The 14,894-nt window shown below is 41.7% G+C and overlaps 1 protein-coding gene across 2 annotated transcripts in view; it reads right to left on the reverse strand.

Annotated features, from left to right (window-relative positions):
* Positions 1-609: 609 nt before the first annotated feature.
* The window catches only part of PLPPR1 (phospholipid phosphatase related 1), a 117,985-nt gene continuing 103,700 nt past the window's right edge, over positions 610-14,894 (reverse strand). For both annotated transcript variants that reach the window (XM_042021484.1, XM_042021485.1), the window contains exons 5-8: positions 11,261-11,511; positions 5,488-5,664; positions 3,431-3,562; positions 610-2,150 (exon numbers count right to left, since the gene is read on the reverse strand). In XM_042021484.1, coding sequence (XP_041877418.1) covers positions 2,118-2,150; positions 3,431-3,562; positions 5,488-5,664; positions 11,261-11,511 — 593 coding nt within the window. In that variant the 3' untranslated portion in view covers positions 610-2,117. The remainder of the gene's footprint in view (positions 2,151-3,430; positions 3,563-5,487; positions 5,665-11,260; positions 11,512-14,894) is intronic.

Consider the following 14,894-nt stretch of genomic DNA (forward strand, 5'->3'; position numbering starts at 1 on the left):
AGACATATCAGTCCCTTGGAAGTGCAGACCTCATGCTTCCATCAGCACAGGCAGCTGCAGGGACTGGACTACAAGGGAAGAGGATCAGACATGGGCATTGGAGATGCAAAACATTTAACTGCTTGTAACAAGCTGAAAAAGCAGAAATCTGAAATGACCTCAAAGTCTTGCACACAGTGCCTGTGCTGTGGAAGGGCAAGGCTTCTAGGTGCTTAATCACTTTATCCCTGGGCTTTCAAAGGTTTGTCACTTCAACTGAATTGAATTATAAACAAATAAATAAACATCCATGCATCTTTGTTTGTTTTAGGCCAAACCAGTAGTGAAGATCTGAAGAAAGTGTGAAAAAGCTAGCTTGGGAGGGTATTTCTTAACAAAATGATTCAGAACAGATTTTTCCCTCTGGAGTTTTGATTACAGCTGTAGTGAGGGACCCAGAACACTTACCAAAAGCTCCTTATGGTCACAGAAAGCATGGCCCAAGTCTGATCCTTGTATTCCCACGCCAGAAGCAGACATCAGTAGACTTAGAAGAAGGAAGAAACACCACAAGACCAGACACAGACATTCCAGATTTTCTCACAGGCAAATGAAAGACTGGCTCATGTGTTTGCTTTTTTGATAATTTTTTTTTTTGCTTCTGTTTTGGAAAAAATATACAAAAAAAAAAGCCAAGAAGAACCAACATGGAAATGTGAGGTAAACATCCCAGTAAAAGTACAGAGGCTCCATTCTTTAAAGGAGACACACAGCAGTTATCACCATGCTAGAAGAATGAGATGCAGGAAAATGCTAGAAACAGTGAAAAATCATTTAATGAAGCCTTTGCCCCAGTTCTAGCCATTGCAAATGGGCTTTTTTTTTTATGTTGTTCTTCCCATCCCCAACCCATACTTAATTGTCTTTATAATGCTTAGACAAAGTTGTTAAATTGTAAAATAGCAGTTTTGATATAAATTCTGGTTGGCAGAATTTACAAAAAAAATGCAGACTGCTACTACAGACTCAGCTTGCTTTCTTGCTTTCTCTGTCTTTCTGTCTTCTTTTTTTTTTGTTTGTTTTTGACTTCTCAAAGCCCCTCAGAAAAAAAATACACTTTGGGCAGCAAAGCTGGCTTCTTGGCTATGCCAATCTGAATGCCAAGGAATGCCGCCCCCTGTGAAGGAGTGGTGTCACTTTTCCTTTGCACCAGTGTCACTAGTTACCCCACAAATCTATGATGAAGTGATGAAACACTTAGAGCGCAGCCTCAGCCCCACAGTGGTGGCTGTATATCCCCATAGTCAATTCCTGAAGCCAGGTTTCACTGGGAGCTTCAGCTGGGCCTCAGGGAGGAATGAGGGTCTAGGGAGATGATATAGTCAGCTCACATGCTATCAGCTACTACTATAAATTTTGACATCCAGTCTGTCTATACTGCAGGCCAAGGATGTTGTTTTAGTTATTCTTCAATAACTGGCACAATCACCCACACCAAAGCAATCAGGCTTTGATTCAGTGAGGTGCTTAAGGACATGCTTCTAGTCTGGAAACTGGGTGGTAACTGAAGTCCATTAATTCCTAGGGAACACTTAAGTAGCTCACTGAATCAAGGATGGATTTTTGTTTCTTGTTGATAGTATCATTCAGGTTAGATTCCTGATCACCATTATTTTAATATGAATTAAATATATGCAATTACTTCAGATCCATGCTGAGTTTACTCAGGTGAGAATCTGACCCAGCACTTCTTACGGTAAGAAAAGGTAAAAGTGATTTTTTTTCCCCCCAAGATATATAAATTCAAAACTGAGAAGAAAAAAATTTGTGTACAAATATCACATAACAACATCAACAATTCCATAGATGTAGTTCCTCAGTGCACACTTTAAACAAGAAAAGGGTTTTTTTTTTTTCTTTTTCCGTTTTGCTTTTAAAGTCTGGCATAATAATATTAAAGCTGACAAAAAATCAGGGCAAGCTACATCACTTCCTCATACAAAAAAAGTACAAAACATTAGCCTCTAACTAGACATAACATAATACTGGTCATCACAGTTAGACATTTAGTAACTGTGTGTCTTGGAGTATTTTACTGGAGGGTAGTAAAAAATAGCTTCAGCTGCCGATCTTCCATCTCAGGTTACTTCAGTCATAGAGGCAGAGTGATTCTGCAAAGAGGAAAAGGCAAACACGTGAATGTTTGTATACAGCAGTCTGGCACTGATGCACCCTAGTGTGCAAAAGCAACAGGAAAAACCCTTGCTCATAAAACCTGCGTTGTAGGTGTATGGTCATTAATTATAATTTAAGAAAAATTATCTAGTTGATTTCTAGTGGACATCAATAGTTAAAGTCTAGTCCCTACCTGCACTTCACAGTCCAGTAGCTATAAGCAGCTGACCAGACAAAATTTTTCTCACAGCCCATGAATATTTTCACCTGCTCAGCCCTTCTGTCATATACAACACAATGTGGATATATAAGTAGCACTTAGTTTCTGGACTATAAACCCATAAAGAAAACATCTAATGCACACAGTTCTGCAGATTTAGTGGAAAGTCTTCCAGTAAATCTTTGCCTAATCAAAATTGACTCTTCAATTAAGCCAAGTATTTCTGGACATAAGTGTTTTTCCATTTTTTTTTTTTTAATTCCTCTTTTCAGTTTATTTCACAAATTGTTTAATGAAAGTTGCTATTGATCTTGCCACACATCGCATGTAGAGGAATGACAGGCCATCTAATAAAGAAAGTACAATTTAAAGAACAAATAAATACGGTGTATTTCAGATAACTCATAAACTACAATTTCTCCTTGTTCCCAGAATTTCTTGGCAGGTTGCATTGACTTGTCTGTTTTGAAAGGACTGGTTACAATGCAGTTATGCCAACACAAGTATTTGAAGTTAGTAGTTTTAACAGAAACACCATCAGTATTGACGTTCCCACTAATTGTTTTTTGCAGGCTTGAAAGAAGGCTATTAGTTTATCTTCTGATGACTTAGAGATAGAAAAAAGTATATGATTTCTTCTTATTATAGAAGATACTAAACAGTAATAAGGATAAAAAGCCTAATCTCTAATATTTTTTGGGACAGAATGGTTTATCTTCAGGAAAGACTAAATCCCTCATATATGCCAGAAGTTTTCCAGAATGTAATTAGGCAGAATTATTTTTACTTTTCTCTCAGTTTTCTATTCTTCTAAGCAAAAGTTTGTGAGGCATGTGAAATCCTACTTCTTTAGCTGTGGATGTGTATGGGGGCAGAAGATCTACAGTATTTGATGGTTTCAGGGATAAATGCCTTAACACAAACTGCCGTGATGCAGATTCACTCTGTTCAATGCGCTTGAAGTGAGGCATGTGTAGTTAGGTACAAAACAACTTTTTACTCTGCTGCAACAGAAAATATGCTTGGTGATGGTCTGGCTAAGAGGATGTACACTACCTGTGCACTCAGTGTCTCCAGAGGACTTTCCACTCTTGGAAAAGCCATTAGTGGCATTCCTCGTGGGTCTTCAGGCTTCGGTTTAGAAGGAGCTGCATGACTGCCCTTAAAGTTATGGACAACACATATCCCCTGTGTAATGCAGAAAAAAACCAGAGTGAGGTCAGTGTGTTCCATCCTCAGGAAAAACCTGGAGGGGAAATTACCATGGGGGTCACAACTGCCAGTTTTTGCAAAGAATTTAACATGGATTTGGGTTCAAGGCATCATCTGTCTCAGCCTTGGGCTGCAGTGTGCTTACTGACACGGCTGGGCGCAATGACGGCCTTGGTGACGGACCATTCTCAGCCTTCTTACATTTTACACTGGACACAGCAGAGACCCCTCTGTATGCTTTATCATCCCAGAACCACAGGCTACCTGAATGATGTCCTTTACTGGCCTAATACTCCCTTCCGACTCTGACTTTGTCACTTCCAAGCAGTGAACACAGTTCCGTGGATGGCTGGATCTCCCTCACATCTGGATGACACCATTTAGCACCATTCCTGCAACGCTTCCAGCACCAACACCAGCTGTGGTGTTAATCCCACAAACCACTCGCTCATGCATGACCAGACTCACAGCATCCACACGATGATGGTGATGCAATAAGTAACCATGTATGGCAGTGTGTGGCTTGAGGACATGGAAAAAAAAAGGTACACAGTTTGCTGATGGAGTGATTCCTAGAGCCAGCTCCTTGCTGGCTCTTCCCCTTCACTGCCATAGACCTGAGAAAGAAGCAGGCTGCAGCCTGGGTGGGTCCTGTGCTAGCAGGATCTGTGCCAGGGATCTGACAGCACCCCTCTGGGGAGACCCCTTCCACCACTCTGAAATTCAGCTTGTGACACCTGCAGGGTGCCAGCAGGTCTGCAAGGCCAAAATGCTTCTGGGGACAGGCTGTCACTGCCACCAACAGGCACTGGGAGCACAGACAGATTGCCCTGGCCTGATAGATGGGGCAACTGCCTCTTAAATTGCATGGGCAAGATGTGAAGTGCCATTCCCAGTGGGAACCAGACAAATTATTCACATAAAAGTCAAGGAGATTCAGGTCAGAGGCTGTAGACATGTTTTTATCTGAAGAGAGCAGAGGACTAAATGACACTTGAAGGTTTGTTGTTGTTGCTGTTTTAAGTACAGAATAGAAAAATAAATCAGTGACAGGACAATAGAGATTTAAGAGATCTTTGAAACCTAATCCTTCCTGATGATGGGGATAAAGTGTCTGTTGCTATGAAGTGGATACTTTTGAAGCATATTTTGATTAAATGGAACCAGGCACATTTCTTGGTAATAGTGAGAATGACCTGGACTGCTTGCTGCGTGCATAAATCCTCAGCAAGAGACCTCTCACCAAACAAAACACTTAAACTACACAGCCCACAGGAGAGCTAGTTACACTCAGAGTCCAGAGAGATGCTCTTCACAGATTCTGCAGGAAGGCCTTTGATATATTTCAACGCGTTTGGTTATCCTGTGAGGGGGGGAAGGATTTCAGCTTGACTCTAAAAGCTGCAAAGTGAGGTGGTTTTGTCTCCAAAGGAGTTCATCCTGACCTTCCCTTCTATTGCACTTCTTTTATGGTCTGAGCACACATCACAGCTCAGAGCCCCAACCTCACATTTCACGCCCTGAACCTCACATTTTTGCCAGATACAAGGCACACAGAGGGGTTTTGCAACAGAAGTGTCCCAGAGAAGGAGTCTCAAGCAAGCCCTCCTTTTGAAATTGAAATCTACACCACCTTTTGCAGCATTTTCCAGAATAGATCAAGTAGGAACATGTGGAGTAATTAAAATAATTGAAATATATAAAACGTACAAATGCTACCATACTAGACTTATCCGTTAGTATGAACCTGATTTCATATTAGGATTTTCTCTGATAATACATTTAATTAGATGGGGCTAGAATTAGATCTTGCAGTCTACAAGGAATTAGCAAATTTTTTTTTTCATTTTTTTTTAATCATGGTGTTTTTAAAAGGAATACAGAAGGACTGATGGACTTACCAGAAACAAGGCTACAGCAGTCCCCAGGATGAAGCCTGCAATCACATCCGAACAGTGGTTTCGATACTCAGACACTCGATTTAGCCCAGTAAGGAAGGCAGCACACAGAGTTCCTAAACACAGCACGGGCTTGGCTAGCCTGCTACTCTTCGTTTTAATTGTGCTTGTGATGTACATCTGGAAGAAAGGGAAAGCCAAAAATAAAAAGGGGCTTCACCAGAAATGCATCTTTCCCACCCGGACAAATCCTAAATCAGCAAGGATGTGACAAACCCTCTCATTCATTAAAGAAAAAGGCACTGGAAAATGGAGGAAGAGATTTAAAGTCATTCATAGAACATTTTTAGGAGAACAAAACCAATACTGTCAAATGATGGAAAATATCCCCTTGCATTTACATACTTGACCTATTCTGAGCAGGTATGCACAGGCTCAGCTTTGCTGATTTTGTGCAAGTACTGGCTCGAGTGGTGGCTAACATGTGCTCTGAATGCACATGACTAAATGTTTGCAAAGGGAGTCAGGAATTCATGCTTATACTCCTGCAGAAACTGTAATGTGCAGATGTAGTGCTTAGAATCTGTACGAACTAACTGCTCCAGTTTCCTGGATGGTATTAAGTTTAAGGAACAGAGAACATTGAGAGAAACCATTCCAGCCATTTTCCCTGCAAGATGAAAGGAAACACAGTATGAGAGAGGTTTCTTTCAAAACAGTGGATTTTGAGAATGTAATTCTGGAGCATGAAGTTTCACTATTTTCCAAATATTTTTTAATGAACCCCACATGTTTCTGGCAGTTTGTTGTTGTTTTTCTTGGTTTGTTTTTTTTTTAAATACATTCTGACAGGGAGTAAAAACATGTGGGTCACAGTTAGCAGCCAGTCCTTAATTCCAGAGCTACAAAATAACAATGATCAAGCAAACTGAGCCTGATGGCAAAGCAATTAATTAAAATCCTTCTCAGCCAACAAGTATGTAAGCCTCCATGATTTCCAAAGCTTTGATAATTTGAGATGTTCCTGCTTGCTTTGCTTTTCACACCTGAACCTGACTGCAGCAGATGCCTTATGACAGCTAACAGTGAGCACTAGGCGGCAACCTTGCCCCAGCCTTGTCTGGCAGGTTGAGCTGCACCTACCACCAAAACTCACGTTAAGGTTCTTTGGAAACAATAGGAAAAAAATAAAACCACTGCCACTGCGTGAATAATTACCACCCACCCTTTCACCCTGTGCGCTCCTTCTAGTCAATTCCATCGAGCAATAGGGAGCCAGATTGCTTTCCTGTTCCCCACCGAAGCACGACTGCTGTTTGCAGCGTCCGAAGGAAAACCCATCACTTCTGTAAAGTAAGAATGCAGTCCTGCCGCAACAGCTGTGAACTCCAGCTGCAGGGAACAACCCACACAGGCTTGTTTCCTTACAGGTATGAGATGAAGCTGGATCTTTGGGTTCTCTTTGTCACAGATAGGAAGTATCTGTACTTGTACGTGTTTCACACGTCTCGGCAAGAAAATGTAAACTTGTAGTAAAAAGAATATTTTTAGCAATGAGTGTAATCAACCACGCAAACAGATTGCTGAGGGAAATCTGTTAAACCCCCGTGAGGAGGGTTTTAAACAAGACAAACTGTTTTCCCAGAGGGCGGGCTCCAGTTCATCCATAAGTCACGCACTGAGTTCAGAAATAACTGGGAGAGCTTCTCCATTCTGATCAGACTTCCCAATCACTGCAGCTTGTTCTTCATTGTCCAGGCCCAAAAGCCAAGATATTTTTTAGGATTCTCACAGTGCCTACCCACCTTTAGAGCATGGTTTCAGAGTTTTGTGCAAGAGACCAAAATCTCAGTGAAAGACACTTACATATGGTTTCCGACATAGAGCAAATGTTCTTGAAAATTTCCCACAATGCTATTCATAGTGTAAATTTATTTACAAACTCTAAATGTCAAAACCAGGGAGGAGGAGGAGGAAAGAAGTGAATATACAAACATGTGTAGAACATATTAAAAAATAAACTACACGTGATTTAACTGTACAATTTATCTCCTCAGCTTCTTCGCTGTGATCTTATCAGCACACTCAACTAGTGTATTTAGCAATATGCAGTGTGTGACAGCAGCATTTATTGCATGTGATTCCTCTCCCATTTTTTTCAGAGAGACAAAATCATAGACAAGGAGGCTTTTTTGTCTGCAAGTTTAAAATAGACATATACTTATATTTTTATATATATATGCAAATACATGCATATATTTAGAACACATGTTATATTTATAATGAGAAAGGCAGTGGAAGAAATCTGTCTTGACCCTTCAGCAGAAAGTAAGGAGATTTGTGACAGTTTATTTCCCTTAGAAAGTTCAAAATTTCATACCAATATTGCAAAAGTCTGTGTCCTAGAAGTTTTACAGACAATCTTTTCTTTTACCATAGAGATTCCTACAGTAAAAGAGAAGCAGAGCCTTTGACAATGATGCTCAGTGCAGCTGCTCAAGTGCCAAGGCCTTGAATTGATCACAGCTGCAGAACGTATTTGCTGTGGTCTTCTCTGCTATTCAGCATTTCCAAATGTTGGAGGACTCGTGCCCAGGTGTAGAGACCCAGAGAAGCACACTACAGTCATGGGATGGATTGTGGTGGTGCATCTCTTTCCCCCTCCCATGGCTGCACTCTGATCTGAAAAGTACTCGTTAAGCTTTGGCCTTGGCAAACAGCAGCTTGACTAAGCCTCTCTTGAGCTGATCAGAAGCACTGCCTGTTCCCAGGAACTAACAGGTGTCTGAGGGGGACCTGTTTTTTAACGAACAGCCTTGGAAAATTATTTTTCTTGCCTGAATAACAATCTAAGTGGAATCATATTTTTGTTGCTGAACTTTCAAAGAAAATTACTGATTCAGGTGGCAGCCAGGATAGAAAACTACCATAATTAAAGCCCACTCTTTTGGGACACCCTAAAGAAGGGTCCAAAGTGAGATCTTTTTGAGTGCTTGATTCCCCAAAGATAAGGGGGTAATGTGGATGTCTCAAATACCGATAATCAGATGGCTGTGGAGCCAACCAAGGACTGTTGGAAATAACAGACAAGAATTGTTGGTAATAACCAAGGACTGTTGTTATTAACACAGCCATGAGAAAGATCAAGTTTTGGCTGGAGAAGGGGGGCCAGGCAGAGATAGGGCATTTTTCTGTGACAAACAACCACAACATAGCGCAGGAAATGGGTATGGGCTATAGGGTGGGATTAAGACTACCCAAGACCAAGACTGCATATGACAATTAATTGTCATAGAAAGTGAGAAACCCATCTTTGGGGTGGGGAAACCTGCCCATAAAAAGGTATCCTCCCAAGCCCAGGCAGTGCCCCAGGACCCTGGACATCTCATGGGCTGGGCCAATGCAGGTGGATCAATGCTGAAACTAGGATTGACGTCCCATCATCTGGATTGATACTGGAACATGGAACAGTGATCCCTTTTTCCAGCCATTTCTTTTTCCTTGGAAAAGGAACTTAAATTCCTATGTTTCTAAGTGCACAGCAGCTTGCACTGTGCACTTGGACTGCCATCTCTTCCTGGGATCATTCTGGAAGACTGATAAAACTTCTTTAGATGACATTCTTATTTTTTTATAAGTATGGAAGCCAGGGCCTTTTCTCTTTCCCCTGCTTTAGGCATACAAGATTCATTTCCACCTGCAGAGATCACAGAAGTGATGCTCTGGGTTCTCCTCAGCTTCTTTAGCAGGTGACAAAGAAAAGTCCAGTTGATTAAATAGAAACCCCAGATTATTAAAAAACAAAAGACAAACACCCAAAACCCACAAAGCCAAATCAGTCACAGTGGGAGTGTTTTCAGTAGCAGAGCAATGAACAAGTGAGTACAGAGACACCTGCACAGAATACTTGAGGTTCAGCGAAGGGAGGAGACTCCCAGAGCTCAACAGACATTTATAAAATGAAAACCAGTGTCTGTGCTGATTCCATTCTTCTGCCTCCTCACCTTGTACCTGTTTTATTTTTCTTGCTCCATGGCTCAATTCTCCAGCTTTATGAAAAACACAGCTATTACTAAGCAAATAACCTGTGTTTTATGTTCAGCAGGCCACATTATCATGCATATTAGAATCAGCAAGAGACTTCTCAAAAAATTGTGCACAGCACAGTTATTAAGCAAAGCTGGATATGAACAGTGCATTTCTTGTGTAATGCTCATGTTATTCCCAGCTGACAGACAAAGAAAAGACAAATGGCAACATTTTTAGTTCTAGAAGGTGACTTCAGACAGAGAACTGGGCTGGAATTGGACTGTTGTCTGAAATGGGCAAACTTTCCTGACCTTGTGGCTCAGAAACAGTTCTACATCCTGACTCCACCTGACATCTTCCTGTGTGAGAAATGCAGGCCCATCACAGGTACACTTAGAAGAGCAGAGCTCAGAAACACTGAACTACCTGAGGCTTAAGCACAGGAAGAAAAAACTGCATTCCCCTTCAGCTGTAGAAGTCAGCCTGTTTGGAGAAGGTTTGCCTTCCTAGGAAACAAGGGAGGCTGGGCTGGGAAAGTCCATGAAAGGATGTGATTAGCTTAGGACAGAACCAGGACTAAGCCTGACCCTGGAACTTCCACCTAAGAGTTTCTCGTGGTGCAAACAGCTGCTACAACCATGTTGAGTATATTGTGAACTGTATTTCATACATGGTTGCATATTGTTCAGAAGTAATGTACACAAAATGCCACAGGCTTTCAAAACATTTCCCAACCAATCCTGAGCAAAGAAGTTGTGGTTTATTTCTCCATCATTATTCATGCAACATTCAGTGCAAACAGATGGATATTGAAACAGCAGCGGGTGGATTCTTCATTTGAGAAGTAATAATGTGGTGTTTCATTCATCTGCTACCAAGAGCACAGGGCAAAATATTCAGTAAATACCCTGTCTTTAAAAACTTAAGGCTTTTCTTGCATACTTATGACCTACAGAGAGACTCTGACACTACTTTGAGTAAAGCTATAGGGGGAGAAAAGACCTAGGTTAATGCATTTTGAGATCAGAACCAGGCTAAGTCCTTAGATCTTTATGGTAAAACCAGTACGGTTTTCTGCTTTGTTAGTAAGATTCTTGGATTAATTTTCAAGCATCATAGAAATTTTAGCCAGAGAACACAAAGGAGCATCAGTCTGTTTCATCAGACTTTGTAAGACAGTGTCCTTTCTTGCCTGCATGGCAGGGTCATCTTGTTGGTGTGTCAGCTGGGGTGCATTTAGCTGTGATAACAACAAAATTCTGGCATTGACTTTTGTTAGAATCTTCTTTGCAACATGAGTCAAGGTCCTAAACAAGGGGAGCAAAATTCAGCCTAAGTTCAGACCCCCACTGAAATGGCACAATTTAAACTTTAAATGTTCAACAATACATGGCATGTGAACAAATGTAGCAGTACAGAAGCCGTTTAAGGATCAGCTTCATTTTAATGCTCATGAGACAGGGACAGGGAGAAGAGAAGATTGAATGAGAAAATCAGCAGCAAAGACAAGTTTAGGACCTCACGCCTCTCCATGCAGTGCCTCAAAAGCAATGAGCATTTCATTTGCTTATACCAGGATTGGTAAAACGGAGAGAGAAGGGGATCTTCCCCTACTGACAAAAAAAAAAAGCTGTCCCCAGAACAACCCTCTTTTTCTCCAAAAATCCATTGTAAGAAAAATGCCCCATCTAGGCGCACAAACAGAAACCTCTCATGCAACCTCTCATCAGTCATCACCGGCACCCACCGTGGCATATAAAGCTGAGTAGATGCTCAAAGCAGCATGTTTGGATGGAAAAGATCTCCTGGCCTTTTCAATCACCTCCACATCCCCAGTGCAGATGTTGCCATTGTTGATGAACTGGTGGTGGGCCCGACAGTCATTTCCAGTGTAGTTGGGTTTGCACACAGTCAGGAAGTAGGGAGCCAAGTTCCCAGTCACAACCTGGCCAGCGTTTACAAAGATGTCAGTGGCAAAAAGTCCAAATGCAAACACTCCTGTGAGGAAAGATTAAAAACAGTGATTATTCAAACAGGTTTAGAAAATCTCACTATACCTGAGAGACATAATGAGAGTAGTATCATGTACTTAAAACAAATCTGTCACAAAAAAAGGGATCTCTGAACCTGAAAGAGCAGTGCAGTGCTGAGACACAATACTCCTCTAACATAACCACCTAGGATCAAGTACCTTTTGGATTTTGACTATTCATCATCTTGATGTTGAAAAATTACAATCCTGACCTAGAAATACTTGGCATGTACTTTTGGAAGCACCCCAATGCTTTGCTCTGGAAGACAGCTGCAATTCAGTTCATGCCACCGGGAGCACATAACCACAATCCTGTCAGATGAAGTATTCACTTCAAAGCAGGAACTTTTCCACAGTCGTGAAGCGTCTCTTGATCAGTACTGCAGTTGTCACATCCTTCACTGACTCCTCTTGAGTGTTATCAACACCTGCTACGGCTGCTATGAACTTATGAGGATCTTTCAGATGCAAGTAATACCTACATACCAGAGGTACAGAACAGCAGGTTTGCAAAATACCAGACCCAAATGTTCTGAAAGATTAAATCAGCTCTCCTCTTCCCCTTCTCATCACTAAGGTTGATTAAACTGTCACAAAAACTTAGAACAAATAACTATTGTCTTCTGGTGTGGGAATATTGAGGGTTGTGCATTTTTGCTTTCTCCCTTCTGTAGCTCTGAAAGCAAAAGTCATTAAATTATAAATTAACTGAGATTGTTATGTATTTAAATATGACCAAGAGCTGGAGCTCCAGGGAAATCATCTTAGGAAAGCTGTGATAAAATCTTAAAAGCTGCACCACCATGACTGTAACATCTTCACTGCTTATCTATACTGAGTTAAAAAAAGATAAAAAGGCTGCTCTAGTCTGAGACACAAAAAATATGAGGAACTCAGCAAAATAATGCAGCATGTACCGACAGTAACATAAAATAAGACTGTAAATAAAATGGATTTGTTGTACAAGTGTTGAGTTACAAGTGTTGAGTGGGGCATGCCTGTGCTAGTTGGTCAGAGAGATGGTTTGGTGTCACTGGCACAGATCCCTCGCTGGGGTACTGATGGGAAGAGCCCTGCCCTTGGGCAACAGCCTGGAGGGGCTGCAGAGCCATTTGTCCTCACCATCCTCCCCCAAGGTTAGCAAGGAGCATCACACAGTGAGGATGATTCTGGGGGCTGAGTGTGTTACTATTCCTTATGCAAGTTTACTTTTATTTATTATTAATGAACTGGTACGTGATCATGGATTTAAAAAGCCAGTGGTGGCCAAAGAAGGAGGCTGCCTTCCTCTGGTTTTAGGCTTCTTTTCAGTGGTCTGACAGTTTTCCTCCCATTTATCTTTCTATGTTTGAAAGGAGAGAACACTGACACTGCTCCTTTATTTCCTTTATCCCTCTGGTAATATTTTAAATCCATGGTTTTCCACAGCCATCAGGAACGTCTCACCTACATTACTCAGTGCACAAGCAAGTTCAAAGGAAAAAGGCAGAAGGGTATCTTTTCAGCCTGGTGAAACAGCTGAAGTTAGGACAGAGATGAGTCTTATTTTATATACATCACTCGGTCAAAATTTGAAATTTTTTTGGCACAGCTTGCTTTAAATGGCAACTTTCTGATGTTCTGTGCAAATTACAGGGAGTGCAGCGAGGATTATTACCCAGCCTTTTACAATAGTTAGAGGAAATTTAAGTGTCAGGCAGTCTGGCTCATGCTCTTTATCATGTATGTACAAGCCAAGAACTGAGACATTTCAGAAACAGCTCGCGGGCTTCACAAAACTATTTCAGTCTCTAGGAAGTGCATATGTACAAAGGTACTTTTCTCCATTAAAGAAAGACATTTCAACACCTGCTTTTTATTAATATTTGGTAGCACAGAAAGTGCTGACCCAGATGCAGCTGCCGAGGCCTGCAGTAGTCTGGAGAAGAGCAGAGCAAGCCATGGCTGAAAACTTTATCACATTCTGACTGTGGTGCATTTTGGCTGCTGCAATCCCTCTCTCACAGTTCTGCCAAGCTGTGCTCTGTGAAAATCACAGCTATGTGCAGCAATAAGTCTGGCTGTCAGGGATGTGACCCTCGCAGGCTGATTACACATCATGTCTCTGGAGACTTGGAGCAAGGGTTGTGATTGATTTAAAGGCTGTAATGCCAGTGCGCCTGGGCAGTGGTGGACAGCCCCTGATGGTTTTTGTACCTCAGGAATCCATCTGTGCAATGGATTTGTTCAATGACCTACAGCAGCTAAACTAACTGACCAGAGCACAAAAATGCAGTGACGTGATTGCTAGCCTTTTAGAGGCAGACAAATTGCTCTGAAAGGCTCCATGGGAAGGGCAACTAGCCCCAGCTCTTCAGGGTCATACAGCTCAAGTCTGTCATGTAATGCCAGAGAGAGAGAATGGGAGATGAGCCTTTTCCAGACTTTGACATTCAGGTGTAATGGGAGGCGGTGTCATCCTGCTCAGCAGCAAGAGCTTTATTTCAGTTTGCTCACTCTGGGCCAGAAAACCTGGGAATGAGCTGTAGTGCAGAACTTAGCATATGCTGAGAAAAGATGGGAACCGTGCAAGCCACATGGGAAGCAGACCTACAGCTGCTCACAAGCAGAAAGGATGAAGGTTAATTGCAATTACATAAAGCCAATCTTTCCCCTCAGCCACACGTGTCACATAGTCTGGCTGCAAAAAGAGGCCTTAAAGAAGGAGCAGAAGGTATGTCTGGAAAGGCCTTCTGACTTTTTCTCACTGTCCTGACTCTCAGCTGTATTTTGTCTCAACAGCAGGTAGAAAGAGGAGGTTAGAAGACAAAACAATAAGCAGAATGTAACTGGGAGTAATACTAGCTTAGGCCAGAGATAAGAGGGCAGGCTGTACTCCCTGCTACTTTCTCAGCTGCTCCAGAGTCCAAGAAAGCAACGATCAGATTTTTACATATCTTCACCTCCAGTGAGAAAGCCCTTAGACAAATTAAATGTTCAAGCCAGAAAAAGAACAAACAAGGAAAGTCCTGTTGAAAAATGCTGAGGGCAGACAAAGTGAAGATTGACTTTCCAGATTCATGTCATCTGAGCTAACACTTGCCTTGGCAGAAAAGTCTAAGTATTTAGCAGCTTCAATTTTTGAGTGCTTCATTTTTAATTTCTCCACTTACACATCCCTCTAAATGACTGTCAGAAAGTCCTTCATGAACCCCTGATTTCTGGGCTCTCACCCACATCCTACTCTCATGTTCTATCGCCTATCAAGCTCCTTGTGTGGCTGTTCATCAGTGTTACCACCTCCAGCTCTATTGCTTTTGCTAACAGACACATCTGCCCTGAAGAAGAATCCAGCTCTTCCCATTCACTG

This window comes from Corvus kubaryi, unplaced genomic scaffold (genome assembly GCF_017639235.1).
Source record: "Corvus kubaryi isolate FWS band 111438036 unplaced genomic scaffold, C.kubaryi_AGA036_p1.0 37148, whole genome shotgun sequence".
Lineage (NCBI taxonomy): Eukaryota > Metazoa > Chordata > Aves > Passeriformes > Corvidae > Corvus > Corvus kubaryi.